This window comes from Vipera berus (genome assembly GCF_964194415.1).
Source record: "Vipera berus genome assembly, chromosome: 6".
Lineage (NCBI taxonomy): Eukaryota > Metazoa > Chordata > Lepidosauria > Squamata > Viperidae > Vipera > Vipera berus.
Genome location: NC_138208.1, coordinates 90,425,750 through 90,448,582, shown reverse-complemented (window position 1 = coordinate 90,448,582; position 22,833 = coordinate 90,425,750). Strand labels below are relative to the sequence as shown.

The 22,833-nt window shown below is 52.4% G+C and overlaps 3 protein-coding genes across 5 annotated transcripts in view; 2 read left to right on the top strand and 1 right to left on the bottom strand.

Annotated features, from left to right (window-relative positions):
* The window catches only part of TNPO3 (transportin 3), a 40,050-nt gene extending 32,411 nt beyond the window's left edge, over window positions 1-7,639 (bottom strand). The window contains exon 1 of one of the 3 annotated variants that reach the window (XR_014026962.1): window positions 7,220-7,639. Coding sequence is in view for 2 of the 3 variants with exons in the window: in XM_081331456.1 (XP_081187582.1) it covers window positions 7,220-7,363 (144 nt within the window). In the remaining variant the exon portion in view is untranslated. The remainder of the gene's footprint in view (window positions 1-7,219) is intronic. The other 2 variants (XM_081331456.1, XM_081331455.1) reach the window with 2 other exon arrangements.
* Window positions 7,640-7,680: 41 nt separating this feature from the next.
* On the top strand, window positions 7,681-13,017 carry TSPAN33 (tetraspanin 33; the record flags this gene model as incomplete). Its single annotated transcript, XM_081330682.1, has 3 exons — window positions 7,681-7,741; window positions 11,389-11,657; window positions 12,919-13,017. 3 exons carry the CDS (start codon window positions 7,681-7,683, stop codon window positions 13,015-13,017), a joined length of 429 nt encoding a protein of 142 aa, XP_081186808.1.
* A 6,137-nt stretch (window positions 13,018-19,154) lies between these two features.
* SMO (smoothened, frizzled class receptor) overlaps window positions 19,155-22,833 on the top strand; it is a gene marked incomplete at both ends in the record, with an annotated part of 5,723 nt that continues 2,044 nt past the window's right edge. The window contains 3 exons of the mRNA XM_081330681.1: window positions 19,155-19,407; window positions 20,169-20,374; window positions 21,421-21,630. Coding sequence (XP_081186807.1) covers window positions 19,155-19,407; window positions 20,169-20,374; window positions 21,421-21,630 — 669 coding nt within the window. The remainder of the gene's footprint in view (window positions 19,408-20,168; window positions 20,375-21,420; window positions 21,631-22,833) is intronic.

Genomic DNA, 22,833 nt, shown 5'->3' with positions numbered 1-22,833 from the left:
GTTCCCTGGCATGAGATAAAATTAACAGAACCACAGAGTCAGAAGGGAGCCTGGAGGTCTTCTAGTCCAACCCCGGGCTCAGGCAGGAGGCCCTATGTCATTTCAGACAAATGGCTGTCCAGTCTCTTCTTAAAAACCTCCAGTGTTGGGAGCATTCAGAGCTTCTGGAGGCAGGTTGTTCCATCCATCCATCCATCCACCCACCCATCCATCCACCTCTCCCTCCCTCATTATCTTATCTGTCTATCTCAGAATAATAAATGCTGGCTGGGGAATTCTGGGAGTTGAAGTCCACAAGTCTTAAAAGTGGCTAGGTTTGAGGAGCCCTGCCATAAACACGGCGGAGAACTCCAGACGATATCCTAAAGCTGTATTTCTCCCATTCTGCTCTTGCACCGGGTCCCCGGAAAGCCGATCCTCCAAGCCGACATTCCACCAGGTCCTGGTTTACAGGATGAACAGCACCGTCTCTCAAGAGATTCCCAAGCCCATCCAGGCAGGTTTCTTAAAAGGTAAAGGTAAAGGTTCCCCCGCACGTGCGTGCTAGTCGTTTCCGACTCTAGGGGCCGGTGCTCATCTCCGTTTCAAAGCCGAAGAGCCGGCGCTTGTCCGAGGACGTCTCCGTGGTCATGTGGCCGGCATGACTAGACGCCAAAGGTGCACGGAACGCTGTTACCTTCCCACCGGAGTGGTCCCTATTTTTCTACTTGCATTTTTACGTGCTTTCGAACTGCTAGGTTGGCAGAAGCTGGGACGAGTAACAGGCGCTCACTCTGCTACGCGGCACTCGGGATTCAACCCGCCAAACTGCCGACCTTCTGATCGACAAGCTCAGCGTCCTAACCCACTGAGCCACCGTGTCCCTTCTAGGTTTCTTAACAGGGGTTTGTTTTTTTTTTATTAACCACCAGTTGCGTTTTTCGAGGTTGGCATCGGGACTCGGCAATGGTTTGAAGAGAGACGAAAGGACTGGAGGGTGACGGAGGCCAAGTGGTCTGCGATGGGTTTGCCGAACGTCTGCAGCAGAGAAAGCAATCACCATTCAACACCTTAAGTCAGACCTTCGTTCTGGCAAAAGCTTACTAAATCCATCAGGCTTAATTTTGAGATGGGATGGCGTCTCTTGTGTCCCTGGATGAGAAAGTAATAAACAGCCAGGACCTTCTGTGTCTCACTTCTCCGGCCTCGTGGCTTAATATTTCTCACAGAGCGATCGATATGTTTGGGTCAGTGCCCACAAGTTTTTACACAAAACTTGTGTGTGTGAGAGACAAAGAGAAAGAGAGAGAGAGAGAGAGAGAAAGGGGGGGGAGAGGGAGAGAGAGAGAGAATAAATGCAGAGGCTGGTTAAATAGATAAATAGAGATGGACAGCTAGAAAGATAGAGGTAGATAGAGGGAAGGTGGGAGGGAGGGAGGGAGGGAGGGAGGGAGGACGGCGTCAAGGAAGGAAAAAGGAAGAAAAGAAATAGGAGAGGAAGGAAGGATAAGGAAGAGTGAAAGGGAGGGAGGAAATGGAAGGATGAGAGAAGGAAAAGGAAGGGAAAAGGAGAGAGAGGAAGAGAGGAAATGGAAGGAGAGAAGGAAAAAGGAGAGAGGGAGGAAGGAAACGGAAGGATGAGAGAAAGAAAAAGAAAAGAAAAAAAGGAAGGGAGGAAACGGAAGGAGAGAAGGAAAAAGGAAGGAAAAAGTAGAAAGAAAGGGAGGAAACGGATGAGAGAAGGGAAGAGGGAGAGAGGAGAGAAGAAGGAATATGGAAGGAGAGGGAGGAGGGGAAGAGGAAGAGGAGAGGGAGGAGCAAGAGGAGAGAGGAGGAGGAGGGGGAAGAGAGAGGAAGAGGAGGAGGAAGAGAGGGAGGAGGAAGAGAAGAGGGGGCAGGAGGAGAGTTTCACCTCCACACCTGCCTGGTGCAGAACCATGGGCCATTGAGTTACGCCTGTCTGCTGAGATCGCCCTATGGCAAAGGTGCAAAGCCAATTGCACAGCCGGGGCGCCAAAAGCGCCCGGAGGAAGGAGGGAAATGAAGCCTGGCAGGATGGTGTAGCTAAACTGCTCGCCCCATTTTTTTTTTAAATCTACACCTTTTTTATAAATTGCTCTGATCAAAGAGCAGCTCCTGCTTACTTTTTTTCCCCAGCAGAGGTTTATTTATTTATTTCTTTTGCAATTACGAATGAATCAGGCCCGGCTAATGTCTCACCGAGGGAGGGGGAGGGGAAGGAAAGGAGGGAGTCAAAGGGCTACGAAAGGGAACAATGCAAAAAATGTCAGGCAGAACAGAGGAAAAACCTAAAAAAAAAATTAAAATTAAAAATTAAAACAACCACACGATTGGCGTTTTCAAATCTCAATTATCTTCCTTTCGTTCACAACTATGCATGCAGAGAGAGAGAGAGAGAGAGAGAGAGAGAGAGAGAGAGAGAGAGAGAGAGAGAGAGAGAGAGAGAACGAACTTTGGAAAAGCTCAACTGCCCCCAAAAATTATTATTTCAAAAATTTTAACATACACCTTGGAACTTTCTCTTAGAGAGAGAGAGAGAGAGAGAGAGAGAGAGAGAGAGAGAGAGAGAGAGAGAGAGAGAGACAACCAAGGACTTCTCTGCAAACTGAAAGCGAGGGATGGCGTTAAGGAGGCCAGTTACGGCCTATACGGAGCCTGCTTAATTTTGGCGGCCGTGCCACCCCCCCAACTTGAACCGCTTTGTTCCCTGTTCTCAGAAATGAGATCTTGGCAGGCCTGGAGGCATAAATCACAATGAGTTTCCACGCCAAAGGGGCACTCCGTACGGCGCCCAAAGCCAGCCCCGGGGTTAGGCGCTTGAAAGGGCCATTTTTCATACAATTCTTATCTCCCTTTTTCGGCAGAGAGCGTGGCTCACATTCAATTCTCAGGCAAGCAGCAACTCCAGTTCTTTCTTGTGATATCCAAGGACAAATACGTTAACAATGGCTGTCCAGAGCAACAGAAGTCTCTCCGTGGTAGGTAAATAAATATATCTCTAGTTAAAGACTCCAGAGTCCAGACTACAAGCTGGCTCCTGAGTTCCAATCCTGCGGGGAACTTCGCTGGGTGGCTTTGAGCCAGGCGCTATCCCTTAGCCCAGTGGTGGTGAACCTTTTAAAGACCGAGGGCCCAAACTGCAACCCAAAAAAAAACCCACTTATTTATCGCCAAGTGCCAACATGGCAACTTAATCTGAATACTGAGGTTTTAGTTTAGAAAAAAAACAACTCATACATTTAACATGTTTTGTCTTAAAAGAAAAAAACAGTAACAAAAGCTTTCAATGATACAAACAACTTTCTACTGAAAGGTAAAAGTTTGCATTTGGCACGCTTTTGAACAATTAATGTGATTTTTGCTGTTGTATGCATGCTGATGATTTGCCTAACCTTGGCTCATACTTTGTAAGCTTGAGAGCAACACATGCAGCACTCAGGTCATCTGTTAGTCTGTTTCTGGTGTCAGATTTGATGTAATTCAAGGCTGAAAACAGCGCACTCGCTCTGGAGGCTTGTTTTGGCTAGGAAGGGGTCGAGAAATGGCTTTTTCCTGCAAAAACTTAGCCAAAGAGTGAGGCGCGCATGCCCACAGAGAGGGCTCTGAGTGCCCCCCTCTGGCACGCATGCCATAGGTTCGTCATCACTGCCTTAGCCCTAGGAAGAAGGCAAACTACTACTAAAGATACTACTAAGGTAACTAGGGTGACTTCTCCATGTAGTCACCAACGGCCTGTAAGTGGCTTGAAGGCACTTGTAAATAAATACAGGCAGAACCTTGACTTACAACTGTTCATTTAGTGACTGAATTTCTAGCATCCGTGGAAAAAAGTGACCATTTTTCACCCTTACGACCGTTGCAGCCTCCCCGGGGGGGGTGGGTGTCACAGGATCAAAATTCAGACGCTTGGCATCTGACCCGTATTTATGACGGTCACAGTGTCCGGGGGGGGTGTCGTGAACCCCCTTTTGCGACCTGCCGACAAGCAAAGTCAAGAGGGAGGCCAGATCCACTTCACGACCGTGTTATTCATTTAACAAGCGCAGCAATTCACTTAGCAGCGGTGGCTTCAAGAACGGTTGTAAAAAGGGGGTGAGACTCAAGGAATGTCTCAGTACACAGAAAATTTGGGGCTGAGTTATAAGTCGAGAACTGCCTGTCACTCAATCCCTTTCCCCATATGCATGTACATAGGTAAGGATGTGTGCATACATCTGTATGCTACTAAACTCCGATTCCTGTCCTGTTTAATTGGAGGAAATTCTAGCAGCCCAAGACAAAACTTTCCGAGCCAAAAATTCTCAAATGGACCAAGTTACAGGAGGCATCCCAAATCCGGGACCGACAACTCCCGTGGGGTTGAAATTTGGCCAATGTTGCAAAACATCTGATGACTTAAAAGCAGGGGTCTTTTCAACTTGGCCCCTTTATGACTTGTGGACTTCAACTCCCAGAATTCCTCAGCCAGGCACGGCAAACTGAACAAAGGAAACTTTTTGTTTTTTCCAAAAGCATGCCAGGAACGCTCAAAAGCCACGCAGAAATACAGACTTCGAGAAAAGCAAGCTGCCTGAAACCCACACATTGCTTTTATAGATTCCTGAAGATCTGCCACGGTAATAAAATAGAAATACGGTAAAAGCAGGCCATTTTCAACAGTAGATATCTACAAATAATTCGTACGCAAACTGACTTTATCCGTCCTCCTGCTAAAGAGCTAAATATACAAGATCACTAGGGATGTGGCTTAGAGGCAGGAGATACCATTGCATCGTATATATTGAATTCGAGCTACGAGCAATGAGAAACAATTCTGATGATGTTACTTAGTTGGGGAATGAACGCCTGCAAGAAAAACTACACGCTCGGAGAGCAGCGAGGACACCAGAGTCCTCCTTCTCCTCCACCACCACAAACCCCCCTCCCCTTCTAGCCCTGATGATGTTTCCTAGTTGGGTCATGAAATGTCCGCAAGAAAACCACCCAGCTCAGAGAGCACCAGGGACCCCACAGTCCCTCCCTCCCTCCCTCCCTCCCTCCCTTCCTTCCCCTTTCCACTCCTTTCCAGCTCTGATGATGTGACCTAGTTGGGTCATGAAACCGCAAGAAAACCACCCAGCTCAGAGAGCCCCTAACACCCAGAGTTCAACCTTGAGCTACAAATATCCTCTTGAAACAATGGTTTCAGTACGTCCGAACTGTCAAAGGATCACAAAGTTAAGACAGCAACTAAGATGCTGGACCACAATTTACACCTTCCAGGGAGGAAGCAAATAGTAGATTCTTTCATTATCTTGGGTCACCCAGCAAAACAACAGAGACACAAGAGCTTTAGTAAAGCAGGAGAGGATCAGCCCAACTCCCAATAGGGAAGCTCCAGCCTGCTCAAAACTACGGCAGCACAAAAGCTGTTTCAGAATGAAACTCAAGAGCAAAAAGTTCAGTCCTGGCAAGTCCGCAGTTGCATATCTCCCCCTGGTGTCACCACACAAATCAGGAAGTGCACTTCCCAACCAAGTTGAACCTAAGGAATCTGATTCAGATTCCTTAGGTGCAACTTGGTTGGGAAGTGCACTTCCTGATTTGTGTGGTGACACCAGGGGGAGATATGCAACTGCGGACTTGCCAGGAATGAATATATGAATATATATATAAATATATTCCAGGAGGAGCATTCCTTCTTCGCCAGGCTTCTTCGCCAGCCCTTTCCCTTTCCAAACCTGGCTGGCCGTCCATTGCGCAATTCCAACCAAGTTATCGGGGACGGATCTCCAAACCGCTTTTTGCAGAGCGGAGCTGCCTGCACGTTGACCCAGTTTGCAAGCAGGGCAAGGTTTCCCCCCCCCCTTGATTGAGCTCTCTCTTTCTGCATCCTTGCAAAGGGCTGGGGAGGGGTCCCTTGGGAAGATTCAGGGTGCAAAGGCGAGAGACACCCCCCCCATGGTGAAACCTGGGAGGGAGGGAACAATGGCTGGGCGGGGCGAGCTGGTGGGCCTTTCAGAGTGGGCCTCCTTTGGGGGTGAGGGTTTCTCTCCGAGGGAATCCAGTGGGGGTGGGTAGGATGGGGAACGGAGGGGGTCACCTGTTGCAAAGGGACTCAAGTCCACCTCCTCAATCCCCGCAGCAATTAAGGAGGGGAGGGGAGAAGGACGAGGGTCTCTCCTCCCCTAAATAAGAGGGGGTGGCGGACGAGGAGGCCTCAAGGGTCCCTTTGCAAGAGGTGACCCTCACCATTCCCCATCCTGACTCCTTTTTCTGAGGAAGGGGCTCCTTTTTGGAGTAGGGGCTTCTTCCCGGGGTGGGTGGTATATACCCAGGGACCCTGGCTTCCTCCTCCTCCTCCGTATTTAACTAGGGCAGGAGAGAACTTCGTGTTTCCCCCCCTATTTAAACGCAGAGGGGGCGGAGGAGACCCCCATCCCACCCACCCCAATTCTCTTGGCGAGAGGCCCCCAGGCCAATAGGAGCCTCCCTCTGAAAGGGGATCAGGAGGGGGGAAGGAGGGGGGGTCGCCTGCTGCAAAGGGACCCTCAAGGCCTCCTCCTCCTCCGCCCCCTCCACATTTCACTAGAGGAGGGGAGACCCTCCTCCTCCTCCTCCCTCCCCTCTTTAAATATAGAGGGCGAGGAAGAGGAGGTGGCCTCAGGGGTCTCTTTGCAACCCTCCCTTCCCCCTCCCGCCACACCCCCCTTGCCCTTTCAGAGGGGGATTCCTTTTGGGATGGGGGGGCTTCCCCCTGAGAGGATCAGTGGAGGCCGCCTGTGGCAGAGGGATCCCCGAGGCTTCCTCCTCCTCCTCCTCCTCCTCTGCGTTCAAAAGGGGAGGGGAGACCCTCGTGCTTCTCCCCTCCTTCAATGTCGGGGGGGGGAGCAGGAGAAAAAGGCCTCGAGGGTCCCCTTGCAACCTTCCCTTCCCCCGCCCTTTTCAGAGGGGGGGGCTTCTCCTGGAGAGGATCGGCGTCCTCCTCCTCCTCCTCCTCCTCCGCATTCCATAGGGCAGAAGAGAGAGACCCTCCCCAAACGTGCAGGGGAGGCCTCCAGGCTCCCTCTGCAGCAGGCGACCCCCCCTCCCACCCCCAGATCCTCTCGGGCGGCAGCCCCCACCCCAAGCGACCCCCGCCCGGCTCCCCTCCCCTCCCCGGGCCGGAGGGAGCTCAGGCCGGGCTCCCCCCCCCCGCCCCGCCAAGCGAGGCCGCAGAGGCCGCCCCGGCCGCCCTCACCGAGCGCTGCAGCTCCCCGAGCCAGAGGCTGGCGCGCTCCTTGCCGCTGGGGTCCGGGTCGTGGTAGAGCGCCTGCACGGCCTGGTAGACCACCTGCAGGCTCGGCTTCCCGCCGGCGGCCCCGCCGGGCCCGACAGGATCCATCCCGCCGCCGCCGCCGCCTCGCCCTCAAGCCTCCGCCGGCATCGCGCCTCTCGCCTCCGCCGAGTCCGTTACCGGGAAGGAAGCGAGCCGCCACTGCGGGAGGAGGCGGAAGCGCGCCGGAGCCCCCCGGAAGGCGCTCCCTCCGGAAACCGCCGCCCCGCGCGCGGCAGTTCCGACCCGCGGCCCTCAGACGCGCAGCCCGCCCGCCAGGCCGGACGAGCCGACGACGACGACACCGCCGGAGCTCCTGTCTCCCAGCCCCGGCTCGCCACGACGGCTTGTCCCAGCGCTCCGGGCCCCGAAAGGGACGGCCCCCGATGAGGGACTTCCGGTTGTCCCCGGCAAAGGCGTCCGGGCGGCTGCACGCGCTCGCCGGAAGTGAGCTCACCGGCCTGAGAGGCGGGAAGGGCGGGCGAGAGAGAGAGAAAGAGAGAGCGTCCTGCCGCGCATGCGCGAGCGGCCGGGTCACCTTAGGTGCGGCGTTTTCCTCCCCACCCCGGCCTGAAGAGGCGGGGACTTCAACTCCCAGAATTCCCCAGGCGGGTGGGCGTTGAAGTCCACGCCTTCTCCATCCAGGCTGTCTTTAGTAGATTGGTTTGCAGGCCAAAGTTCAACAGGGATAGCTTTTGGGCACATTTTGGGGGCCTTTTGTGATTTTTCTTTTTTTCTTTTGGCTTCCTAGCTGATAAGCGTTGGCTAAGTGCTTAATGCAGGGGTCTTCAAACTTGGCCCTTTTATGACTTGTGGACTTCAACTCCCAGAATTCCTCAGCCAGACACGCTGGCTGAGGAATTCTGGGAGTTGAAGTCCACAAGTCATAAAAGGACCAAGTTTGAAGACCCCTGGCTTAATGTATAAATTTGTACCAGGCGGTCCCCGACTTATGGCCACAATTGAGCCTGGAATTTATGTTCCTAAGTGAGAAATGAATTTAAATGAATTTTGCCCCATTTTACGGATTTGTGACATTTTTCTTGCCACACGGGTTAAGCGAATCACTGCAGTTGTTAGAAGTTAGTAACTTGGTTGTTAAGTCAACTTTGCTCCATTTTACGACCCTCTTTGCCGCAGTTGTTAAGCGAATCACTGCAGCTGTTAAATTAGTATCAAAGTCGTTAAGTGAATCCGGCTTCCTCCATTGACTTCGCTGGTCAGAAGGTCACAAAAGGGGATCACATGACCCTGGGAGACTGCGACCGTCATAAACATGAGTCAGTTGCCAAGCGTCCAAATTTTGATCACCTGACCAAGGAGAGGCTACGCCGGTCGTAAGTGTGAAAAATGGTCATAAGGAGCTTTTTCCAGTGCTGTGGTAACTTCAAATGCTCACTAAATGAACTGTCGTAAATTGAGAACAACCTGTACTTATGCATAAATGCTCAGTGCTTCTCCAACCTCTGGATGCACTGGGACTACAGACCCCAGAATGCACAGCCGCTATAGTAGCTCACTCTTGGGGGGGTCCATTTCCAACATAGCTGAAATTTCCAAAAGGTTGGAGGAGCGGGTTCCCTGGACTGTGACAGGACAAAGAAGGAGATTTTCTTTGTTTTCTCAAGAAAAAGTTATTATTTATTAAATTTATAGGCCACCCATCTCACTATTTTTTTTAAAAAAAAGTTTTCTAAAAATTACAATATAATCCCCAAAACCAACCCACCCTAAACCCCCCCTCCCTCCCCCACTTCCCAAAGCTGAACACAGGGTTACAAATATAATAATCGTAATCTAACTAACATTAACCAACTATATAAATAACCAAGTTCATAATGCGCTTTAACTCCCCTTTAACCTAAATACAAACAAAATAAAAGTGAACATAATAATAATAAAAACATAAACAAATTAATATCCAAGTTATTAAGCTAATACTAATAACAATAATACCATATAATTAAAACTAATAAAAATTCCGCTATAATAAACTATTAATAATAATAACAATCTAAAATTTACCCATAAGCTAAATAGAACTTTTTGGTCCCATATTTATTCTGAATATAATCTATGCATCTTCTCCAGACTGAAATGTATCTTTCTTGTGAATGATCCTTCAGATAAGCAGAAATCTTAGCCATTTCTGCTAAATTTGACACTTTAAACGTCCATTCTTCTATAGTAGGCAAACTATCCTCCTTCCAATTTTGCCCTACCAATAACCTTGCAGCTGTTATCAAGTTCAACATCAAGTTAATTTCTTTAGTATCACAATCTATAATAACACCCAATAAAAATAGTTGTGGGGTAAACTTTATCTTTCTCTTAAAAATCTTTTGAATGTTCCACCAAATTTTAATCCAAAAAGCTTTTATATTTCTACAAGTCCACCAGATATGAAAATAAGTGGCATCCAAACTGCCACATCTCCAACATTTGGGCTGTAAATTAGGATACATACAAGACAACTTTTTAGGATCCAAATGCCATCTATAAAACATTTTATAAAAATTTTCTGTTAAATTTTCTAACCCAAATTACCTCCCATATATCCAATGGGATCGGTTCTTGAATATTTTGAGCCCACTTTACCATACAATCTTTAACTATACCTCTGCATTTGATTTTATTTCAACTCAGTTGTTGTTGTTGTTAGTTGGGAAGTCGTGTCCGACCCCTCGCGACCCCATGGACCACGTTCCTCCAGGCCTTCCTGTCCTCCACCATCTTCTGGAGTCCATTTAAGCTCACGCCTGCTGCTTCAGTGACTCCATCCAGCCACCTCATTCTCTGTCGTCCCCTTCTTCTCTTGCCCTCCACCTTTCCCAGCATTAGGCTCTTCTCCAGTGAGAAGGAATAAAATGGAATAGAATAGAAAAAGAAAATAGGGAATAGAATAGAATAGAATAGAATAGAATAGAATAGAATAGAATAGAATAGAATAGAATAGAATAGAATAGAAAATAGGGAATAGAATTGTTGTTGTTAGTTGGGAAGTCGTGTCCGACCCCTCGCGATCCTATGGACAATGTTCCTCCAGGCCTTCCTGTCCTCCACCATCTTCTGGAGTCCATTTAAGCTCACGCCTCCTGCTTCAGTGACTCCATCCAGCCACCTCCTTCTCTGTCGTCACGTGTGCCTGGCTAAGGAATTCTGGGAGTTGAACTCCACAAGTCATAAAAGGACCAAGTTTGAAGACCCCTGATATATTTTATTTTATTTTTATTTTAATTCCATTTATATCCCGCCCTTCTCCGAAGACTCAGGGCGGCTTACAAGCTTAGCAGTAGCCTTCATTCTATGTATATGCCTGCTTATTAGGGCTTTCACACACCCCCCCAAGCGGCATTATTACAAAGTCAGCTTAATTGCCCCCAACAATCTGGGTCCTCATTTTACCTACCTCGGAAGGATGGAAGGCTGAGTCAACCTTGAGCCTGGTGGGATGCGAACCTGCACTAATTGCAGGCAGCTGGTGTTACTTAAGGAGGCATTAGCCCACTGCGCCACCAAGGCTCTTTAATTCCATTTATATCCCGCCCTTCTCCGAAGACTCAGGGCGGCTTACAAGCTTAGCAGTAGCCTTCATTCTATGTATATGCCTGCTTATTAGGGCTTTCACACACCCCCCCAAGCGGCATTATTACAAAGTCAGCTTAATTGCCCCCAACAATCTGGGTCCTCATTTTACCTACCTCGGAAGGATGGAAGGCTGAGTCAACCTTGAGCCTGGTGGGATGCGAACCTGCACTAATTGCAGGCAGCTGGTGTTACTTAAAGCAATATAGGCAGTCCTCAACATACGACTGTAATACTGGTAGTCCCCGACTTACAGCCAGAACTGAGCCCAAATTTTTGCTGCTAAGTGAGACATTGATTGTGAGCTTTCTCCCATTTTATGACCTTTCTTCCCACGTTGGTTAAGGGAAGCACTGCGGTTTTTAAGTGAGTCACACACGTTTGTTAAGCGAACCCGGCTTCCCCCCACTGACTTGGCTTGTCAGAAGGTCACAAGAGGAGGTTATATAATAATAACAGAGTTGGAAGGGACCTTGGAGGTCTTCTAGTCCAACCCCCTGCTCAGGCAGGAAATGTCCATCCAGATCAAAAAAAGTCAGTGGACGCTGCTTTGGGGCGTAGCTTCACCTGGGGGTCCCTCTTTGTGTGTGACCCTTTTTGCTGTTTTCCTGCACAGTCGGTGATCAACACCCTGTGTGGCCAGGGGGTGCAGAGCCTCAGCTACCCCGTGGCCAGCGAAGTCATCCACCCCAACGGCTGCATCGATCGGCTGGTGGACTGGATGCATAGCAACCTGCTGCTCATCGGTGGGGTGGCCCTGGGCCTGGCCCTTCCCCAGGTAAGAACGGGAGGGGAGGGGATGGAAGGGCAGAGGAGGAGAGAGAAGGGGAGAAGAGACAAGGGAAGGGAAGGGAATGGGATAGGGAATGGAAGGGGAATAGAATAGAATAGAATAGAATAGAATAGAATAGAATAGAATAGAATAGAATAGAATAGAATAGAATAGAATAGAATAGAATAGAATAGAATAGAATAGAATAGAATAGAATAGAATTATAGAAAATAGAATAGAATATACAGAATTGGAATAGAATAGAATAGAATAGAATAGAATAGAATAGAATAGAATAGAATAGAATAGAATAGAATAGAATAGAATTATAGAAAATAGAATAGAATATACAAAATTGGAATAGAATAGAATAGAATAGAATATAGAAAATAGAATAGAGTATACAAAATTGGAATAGAATAGAATAGAATAGAAAATATGGAATGGAATGGAATAGAATAGAATAGAATAGAATAGAGAAAATAGAATAGAATATACAAAATTGGAATAGAATAGAATAGAATAGAATAGAAAAAATGGAATGGAATGGAATAGAATAAAATAGAATAGAATAGAATAGAAAATAGAAAATAGAGTATACAAAATTGGAATAGAATAGAATAGAAAATAGAATAGAATATACAAAATTGGAATAGAATAGAATAGAATATAAAAATACAATAGAATAGAATAATGGAATGAAGAATAATAGAATAGAATAAAAAATAGAAAATAGAATAGAATAAGAACGGATTACAATTAGAATTAGAATATTCTTTATTGGCCAAGTGTGTTCACTTAGCGACCATTGGACCACTGCGTCCGAATATTGATCACATGGCTGCAGGGACACCACCACGGTTGTAAGTGTGTGGGAAAGGTCCTCGGTCCCTTTTTTTCAGCGCCGTCGTACCTTTGAGCGGCCCTTAAAGAAACTGCTGTATGTCGAGGACCATCTGTACTTCATCTGGTCATGTTTCCCGTCTGGAGTAGAGATGGAAAGGCCTGGGGGGGGGAAACCTGGGAAATTTAGGAAGAAAACGGATTTTTTTCCACTTTTTCTTGGAACAAAAAACCCCTTTTGGGGGGTTTTCTTCCCCCCCCCCACGCCTTCCCATCTCTACTTCGTACGTGTGTGAAACTCAAAGTGGGGGAGAGAGATGGGGGGTCTCCTTTAGTCCACCCACCTGCTGATGAGACAGCCTGAACCTTTCTCCTGTTGTGTGTCGTTTGTGTTTCTCTCCTCTCCCCTGCCCCACCGGCGCAGCCGATGGGGATCCTGTTGTCCCAAGTCCTGGTGAGTCAGATCAAAGACCAAATCAGATTCCTGAGCTACAACCAGCAGCATCGGGCCGATTACTGCTAGGACAAGCATCAAATGACCAAAAGGGCCACTTGGTTGAGGACCAGAACATGTCCCAAGAATTTGCTGAGGGATCTTGAGGGATGCTAACCAAGGAGAGAAGCAACCTAGAACGAAGGAGGAATTTCCCAACAGTGAGGACAATCAACCAGGGGAACAACCTGCCTCCAGAAGTTGGGGGTGCTCCATCAATGGAGGCTTTCAAAAAGAGACTGGACAGCCATTGGTCTGGAATGGCATGGGGTCTCCTGCCTGAGCAGGGGGTTGGACTAGAAGACCTCCAAGATCCCTTCCGACTTGGTGATTCTGTGATTATATACTCCCAGGTCAATTAACCCAGTAGAACTGCTGGCCTCCAGAAGTTGTGGGTGATCCATCCCTGGAGGCTTTCAAGAAGAGACTGGACAGCTGTTTCTCTGGAATGGCATAGGGTCTCCTGTTCGGGCAGGGGGTTGGACTAGAAGACCTCCAAGGTGCTCTTCCAACTATATGATTCAGTGTTCAATTTGGAGAAATAAGGAGGGATTTCCGGTGGGACTGCTTGCCTCCAGACATTGCGGATGCTCCAACACAGACAACCTTTGCCTGAAATGGCGTAGGGTCTCCTGCCTGAGCAAGGGATTCAACTAGAAGACCTCCAAGGCCCCCTCCAACTCTGTTATTGTGTTATCCTTTGGGAGGTGGAAAGATCTCCTTCCAGCTGAACTTCCAAGGACTTTGGAGGTGGACCCCACCTTCTCTCTTCCTCCTGAATTTGGGAAGAAGCCCTGTTTTTCCTGGGCTCCAAGATCACTGCAGATGGGGACTGTAGTCAAGAAATTAAAAGACGCTTGCTCCTCGGGAGGAAAGCCATGGCAAATCTAGACAGCACACTAAAAAGCAGAGACATCACCCTGCCAACAAAAGTGCGTATAGTCAAGGCTATGGTCTTCCCAGTTGCAATGTATGGCTGTGAAAGATGGACCGTAAGAAAGGCCGAGCGCCAAAGAATTGAGGCCTTTGAACTCTGGTGCTGGAGAAGACTCCTGCGAGTCCCTCGGACTGCAAGGCGATCAAACCGGTCAGTCCCAGAGGAGATCAACCCTGACTGCTCTTTAGAAGGCCAGATCCTGAACTGGAAACTCAAATCCTTTGGCCACCTAATGAGAAGGAAGGACTCACTGGAGAAGAGCCTCATGCTGGGAAAGGTGGAGGGCAAGAGAAGAAAGGGACGACAGAGAAGGAGGTGGCTGGATGGAGTCACTGAAGCAGGAGGCGTGAGCTTAAATGGACTCCAGAAGATGGTAGAGGACAGGAAGGCCTGGAGGAACATTGTCCATAGGGTCACGATGAGTCGGACACGACTTCGCAGCTAACAACAACAACAACAATCCCTGTTAGGTGGGCTGTGAGGGAGCAGGATAGTAAGAAGCGCTGACACTTTTGAACTTGGATGTTGGAGAAAAGACCAACATGAGAAGGACCCATTAAGAAAATGGACCAATGGATCATTGAAGAAATCTGGGTAGGTTTCTCACTCAAGTCCCATATGACCAGGCTCCGATCATCCTACTCTGGAGTTCACACCAACTCGAGGGCACACACTGGTAGCTCTTGACTCATGACCACAACTGAGCCCCAAATTTACGTTGCTAAACGAGACATTTCTTCAATGAAATTTTGCCCCATTTTACGACCTTCCTCGTTGCCATCCTTAAGTGAATCACTGCTGTTGTTAAGTTGGGAACAGAGTTAAGTGAATCCGGCTTCCCGCATTGACTTTGCTGGTCAGAAGGTCGCAAAAGGGGGATCATGCGACCCCGGCACATGGCCTCCGTCGTAAGTACGAACCAGTTGCCAAGAGGCTGGATTTTGATGACGTGACCACGTGGGATGCTGCAACGGTCGTAAATGTGAAAAATAGTCACAAGTCCCTTTTTTCAGCGCCGGTGTAATTTCAAACGGTCACTACACGAACAGTTGTAAACCGAGAGACTATCTGCAGCGCGGTGTGGCAATGAGCAGACTTCATTTCCCAGAATTCCCCAGCCAGCAGTCGATATCCTTCAAATGAAATGGCATATACTTTTGTGTGCATACTTGTGTGCCTGTGGCCATTTTTGTGGTTTGGGTTTTCATCACAACAAAGATGAAGCAGAAGAGGCTGGTCAAAGGGCTCCGATTGGCTTAGAGTCTAGGGCAGGGGTAGGCAACCTCTGCTCTTTTATGACTCGTGGACTTCAACTCCCAGAATTCCTCAGCCAGCAGTCTATCCTTCAAATGAAATGGCATATGATTCTGAGGAGTATGGCTGAGGAATTCTGGGAGTTGAAGTCCACAAGTCATAAAAGGGCCAAGTTGGAAGACCCCCTGCCCTAGATCAAAGGGGGGGGGTTGGAACCATCTTTTCATTTATTTTGGGGAGGGGGTTGGGGTGTGTGTCTTAAACTGGCTTGTCTTCTGTAGAGACCTGGGCTGAAAAATCAAACTGAAGAAATGGTTGGCCTGGGTTTCCCATTCTCTCCTTCGCTTTTGATGTTGTCCAGGTGTTCTGTCTGTCTGGTGCCCCAGAGAGAATCCTTGCTGACACCCCCCCCAGAAGTGAGCCCCTCCCTGCTGAACCCCCAGGCACCAGCCCCTCCTTGCTGACCCCGCTTCCCCAGCGGCCAGCCTCTCCATACTGAGCCCCCCAGGAACCAACGGCGGGCTCCTCCGCGTTGCCCCCCCAGCAGCCAGCCCCTCCCTGCTGACCCCCCAGCCCCTCCCTGCTGACCCCCCCAGAAACCAGCCCCTCCCTGCTGACCCCCCCCAGCGGCCAGCCTCTCCATACTGAGCCCCCCCCAGGAACCAATGGCAGGCTCCTCCTCGTTGCCCCCCCAGCAGCCAGCCCCTCCCTGCTGACCCCCCCAGCAACCAGCCCCTCCCTGCTGACCCCCCCAGCGGCCAGCCTCTCCATGCTGAGCCCCCCAGGAACCAACGGCGGGCTCCTCCTCGTTGCCCCCCCCACCTCCAGCAGCCAGCCCCTCCCTGCTGACCCCCCCAGCAACCAGCCCCTCCCTGCTGACCCCCCCAGCGGCCAGCCTCTCCCTGCTGAGCCCCCCAGGAACCAACGGCGGGCTCCTCCTCGTTGCCCCCCCAGCAGCCAGCCCCTCCCTGCTGACCCCCCAGCCCCTCCCTGCTGACCCCTCCAGAAACCAGCCCCTCCCTGCTGACCCCCCCCCAGCGGCCAGCCTCTCCATACTGAGCCCCCCCCAGGAACCAATGGCGGGCTCCTCCTCGTTGCCCCCCCAGCAGCCAGCCCCTCCCTGCTGACCCCCCAGCCCCTCCCTGCTGACCCCTCCAGAAACCAGCCCCTCCCTGCTGACCCCCCCCCAGCGGCCAGCCTCTCCATACTGAGCCCCCCCCAGGAACCAATGGCGGGCTCCTCCTCGTTGCCCCCCCAGCAGCCAGCCCCTCCCTGCTGACCCCCCCCAGCAACCAGCCCCTCCCTGCTGACCCCCCCAGCGGCCAGCCTCTCCATGCTGAGCCCCCCAGGAACCAACGGCGGGCTCCTCCTCGTTGCCCCCCCCACCTCCAGCAGCCAGCCCCTCCCTGCTGACCCCCCCAGCAACCAGCCCCTCCCTGCTGACCCCCCCAGCGGCCAGCCTCTCCCTGCTGAGCCCCCCAGGAACCAACGGCGGGCTCCTCCTCGTTGCCCCCCCAGCAGCCAGCCCCTCCCTGCTGACCCCCCAGCCCCTCCCTGCTGACCCCTCCAGAAACCAGCCCCTCCCTGCTGACCCCCCCCCAGCGGCCAGCCTCTCCATACTGAGCCCCCCCCAGGAACCAATGGCGGGCTCCTCCTCGTTGCCCCCCCAGCAGCCAGCCCCTCCCTGCTGACCCCCCAGCCCCTCCCTGCTGACCCCTCCAGAAACCAGCCCCTCCCTGCTGACCCCCCCCCAGCGGCCAGCCTCTCCATACTGAGCCCCCCCCAGGAACCAATGGCGGGCTCCTCCTCGTTGCCCCCCCAGCAGCCAGCCCCTCCCTGCTGACCCCCCCCAGCAACCAGCCCCTCCCTGCTGACCCCCCCAGCGGCCAGCCTCTCCATGCTGAGCCCCCCAGGAACCAACGGCGGGCTCCTCCTCGTTGCCCCCCCCACCTCCAGCAGCCAGCCCCTCCTTGCTGACGTGCGCAGGGACGTGGCTCTGGAGCTGCCTCGGAGAAGCGGGGAGGGGGCGGGGGACCACCCACGCGGGCCCAGCCTTTCCCAGCAAGCGGAGGGGGGGGGCTCTGGAGAGAGCGGGAGAGCCCCCCCTCCGCCTGTTCCCAAGCCGGCAGCGCCACGTCAGAGCCGGACGTCCAGCTGGCCGGTGGGGGGGGTCCTCCTGGGCTGGGCAGGGGGGGGGCCCTGGGCCACCACCACCCCGACCCCGGGAAAGATTTGCTGGGTTGTTTTGATAAGAGGCGGCTGGCCAAGAGGACCCCCTGCAACCCCCCCCCCCCATTGGTCCCTGAATTTGGGGTGGGGGTCCCCTCCGCCACTTCCTGGGTCTGCATCAAACTTTGCAGGGGGGGGTTCTTTCCCCCCAATTTCTAGCATCCGTTGAGGTCAGGGGTCCCCTAAATCAGGAGCCCAGATTTTACAGCTGTCTCTTGCCCAGCCGGGAAGGGGTGTGGGGGTCAAAAACGTCAAGATGGCGGCTACCACAGCAACATCTGGAACCATCAGGCACAGCTCTCTTTTTTTTTTAAACAATCCCCTTGCTTAACAGTGGAAGTTAGGGGGGGGGGTGTCCCTGATTACGGTTGTGAAGGCCGAGGGCTCCCTGAATGCCATCCATCCTGTGGCAAGGAGTTCCACTGTCTTAGAACAGATCGGTTACTTTATTGTCACTTTGAACGCCGGCTAATCGCGCACACGTGAAAATGCAATTTTGTTGTGGCGTGCCGTCGCGTTTTATGCAGAAGGAAGGCACAAAAGGCGTTTTATGGGGGGGGGGAAATTGTTCCGCTTAGTGGGCCCGAATTGGCTCCGATTTGAATTTCCACCGATGCTCGCATTCACACAACCTGCTAACCCAGGATCAAGGCAGGTCGAGGAGGCCTCTAGAACTCCAGCCTGTGTTAAACCAGCAGTGATGGTCCATCCACAGCAGGGGTCTTCAAACTTGGCCCTTTTATGACTTGTGGACTTCAACTCCCAGAATTCCTCAGCCAGCAAAGCTGGCTGAGGAATTCTGGGAGTTGAAGTCCACAAGTCATAAAAGGGCCAAGTTTGAAGACCCCTGACTCCACAGCGTACGGTACGGTTAATCCGGGCCTGGCCCAGTTCACCGAAGGCAAGTCCCGCTCTTTCCCTTACCCCGGGTTTAGAAACCGCTTGTCTGAACGTGTTACCCACGGGTTCATTCTCCCAGCCTAGTTTAAATCTCGATGGGCGGGCTGAAAGGGGGGAGGGTGAAAGCAAGAACTTTTCCCAGCGCCTCCTTCCCCAACCGGGCGCCTTCCGCTTGCTTGCTCAGCTCCCACAATCCTCGACCAACCGGGTGGGCGGGAGGGGGGGGGAACACATTTGGGAAGGGCCGCCTTCCGAGCCTCGCGCTTCCCCCGCTCGCCGAAGAGGGGGCTCCGCGGCCCGGGACGGCCTTTGTGGGGGCGCCAGCCTCCGCTTGGGGAGGGGGCGCCCTCTCCTCTCCGCCCAGCCAGCCCGTCGGACCGCACGGGGGTTTTTTTTGGGGGGGGTGAGGACAAGACGGCGGGCGGGCTCGGCCTGTGCGGCTGCCTCCCTCCTCGCCATCCCGCCGGATTCTTCGGCTCCGAGGCTAACAAAGCCGGGAGGCGGAGGCGGAGGCGGCCGCCCCCCCCAAACTTTGCGAAAACTTTTTCCGAACTTTTGCAAAAACTTTTTCCGAACTTTGCAAAAACTTTCCCCTCTCCCCAAAAAAACAACTTTGCAACACTTTTTGCCAAACTTTGGGAAAAGTTTGCAAAAACTTCCCTTTCCTTCGCACAAAGCGCGGGGGAGGGGGGGAGAGCCCTTCCCCTTCCCCTCCCCCTCGGGGAACGGGGCGGGAGCATGGCCTGCGCCCCCCGGCTGCCCCCTCCTCGCCCGACAGCCCCCCGAGTCCCGGGACCGGCCGCGCTCGGGGTGCCCGGGGCGTCCTAGGCGCCCGGCGGGTCTCCCCATGGCCGGCGTCGGGCGTCTGCGCTGCGCCCTGGCCTGCTGCTGCTGCTGCTTGCTGGGGCTGCTCGGCGCGGCGGCTTCGCTGAACGGCAGCTCGGCGGCGGAGGATCGGTGCAAGCGCGCCGCGCCCTGCGAGCCCCTCCGGGAGAGCGCCTGCCTGGGCTCGCCGCTGCCCTACGCCGCCACCTCCACGCTGCTGGCCGGGGACTCCAGCTCGCAGGCGGAGGCGCACGACAAGCTGCTGCTCTGGTCCGGTAAGGATGCGCGCGATCCTGAAAGGAGAGCCAGTGGGAAGGGAGGCGGCCTGGATAGCCTGCGCAAGCCGGCCGGCAGGGAGATGGCTTGTTTCCCCCGGGGTCGGTGGGATAGGATCGCTGGCTCCTGGGTGTTGGACCTAGAGGTTCCCGCCCCCCCATCCGCTCGCTGCACCCCCCAAAAGGAGGCAGGAAGGGGATTGTCTCCAATCCGCTCGTGTACCCCAAAATGAGCACTGTAGATGGGGCGAGAGTCGGCTTTCCCCCCACTTTGGTGCAAAGGGTCCGTGGTTCAGGTTGGCCCCCCGCTTGCCCCGGGGGTGTAGGTCCTGGGGGCGGGGTCCCATGTACTCCCCAGGGTTGGGAAACGTGTTCACACAACACCCTTAATCTGACAATCGAAGGAGTGTCGTAGCTTCACGCAACACTGCATAAGTCTCATTCCCCTGGGTTCACACAACATCCCCCACCCACCGAGGGTAAGACTTAATTTGAACTGGGCCAAAAAGGGTCTGCCACTGATCGTGTGGATGTTGGTTTTTGTGTGTTTGTGCCTCTCGCTGGAAAGAAATCGCAAGGGTCTGCTATCCCGGCTTCTTTAACTGCCCATTTCATCTTGATTTTCATGCCCGGGGTTGCTTTTTTTAGAACATTAGGCGCTATCGAGGGCCAAAATCTTTCCGGTTTCTAGTCCTCAAGGTAAGCTTTTTTTTAAAAAAAAATTTGATTGCCAAAGGAAACTTGTCTCCCGATCTTCTCAGGCTTGCGAAATGCACCGCGCTGCTGGGATGTGATCCAGCCCCTGTTGTGTGCCGTGTACATGCCAAAGTGCGAAGATGGGAAGGTGGAACTGCCCAGCCAGACGTTGTGCCAGGCCACGCGGGGGCCCTGCACCATCGTGGAACGAGAGAGGGGCTGGCCCGACTTCCTCAAATGCACCACGGATCGTTTCCCTGAAGGGTGCCCGGTAAGGGTCCGCCTCGGCCCCCTGCTGGCACAGTCAGTGGGCAGGACACAGCTGGAAGGGGCCTTGGAGGTCTTCTAGTCCAACCCTATACCAGGGGTGGGGAACCTTGGCTCTTTTATGACTGGTGGGCTTCAACTCTCAGAATTCCTGAGCCAGCCATGCTGAGGGGAAAGGGAGAGGTTTCCAAGCTGAGCCATGCTGGCTCAGGAATTCTGGGAGTTGAAAAGCTGCCAAGGTTGGCCTAGCACAGGGGTAGGCAACCTTGGCTCTTTTATGACTGGTGGACTTCAACTCCCAGAATTCCTGAGCCAGCATGGGGGAACTATGGCCCCTTCATGACTGGTGGACTTCAACTCCCAGAATTCCTGAGCCAGCATGGGGGAACTATGGCCCCTTCATGACTGGTGGACTTCAACTCCCAGAATTCCTCAGCCAGCATGGGGAAACTATGGCCTCTTCGTGACTTGTGGACTTCAGCTCCCAGAATTCCTCAGCCAGCCATGCTGAGAGGAAAGGCAGAGGTTGCCATGCTGAGCCATGCTGACTCAGGAATTCTGGGAGTTGAAGTCCACGAGTCGTGAGGGGGCCATAGTTCCCCCGTGCTGGCTCAGGAATGCTGGGAGTGGGTGTCCCAACCCTTTCAGCAGTTCCAAGAAGTCTCCAAACCCATTTGCACCACTAAGGTGACCCTGAGGATACAGGTAAGCCTCCGGGTGGCCTCAACAACCCTCTAAAAGAATGCAAACGACCAGCTCTCTGCAAGGAGTATAAATCCTCCCATTTCCCCCACCATCCAGTCAGAACCTGAAGAAGCTTCTTCGATGAGAAGCGAAACGTCTTCAAGGAACAAACAAAAAAGTCCAGTTGCCTCCTGGGGTGGGGGTGGGGGGGGGGAAACACCTTTGGGACAACCCTGACCTGGAAGACGGAGAATATCAAGAGACAAGCCTGAAAAATGTGACTTACGAATGTTTGGACCATTCTAGCATAACTAATAACTCAGTGAACCCTGTTCTCGTTTCTCTCTCTCTTCTCCCCCCCCTCAGAACGAGGTCCAGAACATCAAATTCAACAGCTCGGGGCGATGCGAAGCCCCCCTGGTGCCGACCGAGAACCCCAAAAGTTGGTACGAGGACGTGGAAGGTTGCGGGATCCAGTGCCAGAACCCGCTTTTCACCCAGAAGGAACATCGGGAAATGCACGTCTACATCGCCGCCTTCAGCTCCGTCACTATTCTTTGCACCTTTTTCACCCTGGTGAGCGGGAGGGAGCCGGGCCAGGGGTGGAGGAGAGGGAGGGGGGGGATCTGATCAGGAGGCCAGGCTTTAAAAACCATGGTTAGCCCGGTGGGGTGGGGGGACAAGAAGCTGGGCTGGTTCACGAGGAGAGGAAGCCTCATCTGGTTTGAATTCTCTCCCTACCTTTACGTGCCTTCTCGACAAAGCCCCGTTGTTGGGTGTCTTGTCTGAATTTTAAAAAAATTGCATATTAAAAGGAGGGGAAGGAAGGAAGGAAGGAGGGAGAAAGAGAGGAAAGGAGGAGAAAATGAGGGGAAGGAAGGAGAGGAGAACTGTGAGGTCCCTGATGCTCTCCGAGTTTGGTGGTTTTCTGGCAGACGTTTTATGACCCAACTAGGGAACATCATCAGAGCTAGAAGGGAGTGTGGGGTTTGCGGAGAGGAGGAGGAGGAGGAGGAGGACTGTGGGGTCCTTGGTGCTCTCTGAGCTTGGTGATTTCCTTGCAGATGTTTCATGACCAACTAGAGAACATCATCAGTAATAGAAGGGAGTGGGGTTTGTGGAGAGGAGGAGGAGGAGGACTGTGGGGTCCTGGGTGCTCTCTGAGCTGGGTGGTTTTTTGCAGACGTTTCATTATTTTTATTTATTTTATTTTAATCCCATTTATATCCCGCCCTTCTCTGAAGACTCAGGGCGGCTTACAAGCTTAGCAGTAGCCTTCATTCTATGTATATGCCTGCTTATTAGAGCTTTCACACAGACCCCCCAAGTGGCATTATTACAAAGTCAGCTTATTGCCCCCAACAATCTGGGTCCTCATTTTACCTACCTCGGAAGGATGGAAGGCTGAGTCAACCTTGAGCCTGGTGGGACTCGAACCTGCACTAATTGCAGGCAGCTGGTGTTACTTAAGGAGGCATTAGCTCACTGCTCCACCAGTCCACTCTAGGTAACTCCAGTCCCAGCTAGGTAACACCATCAGTGCTAGAGTGGAGTGGGGTTTGCTCTATTTATACATGAGTGGATTGCCCTGTCAGAGTGGGTGGGAGCGTGGAGATTCCCACAAACATTGATGGGTCAAGCCACTTGTATACGTGAAAACAAAGAGCCAATCCCCCTCCCTTCTAGCACTGATGGTGTTACCTAGTTGGCTCATGAAAGGCTTGTAAGAAACCACCCAGCTAGAAGAGCACCAAGGACCCACAGTTCTTTTCCTCCTCC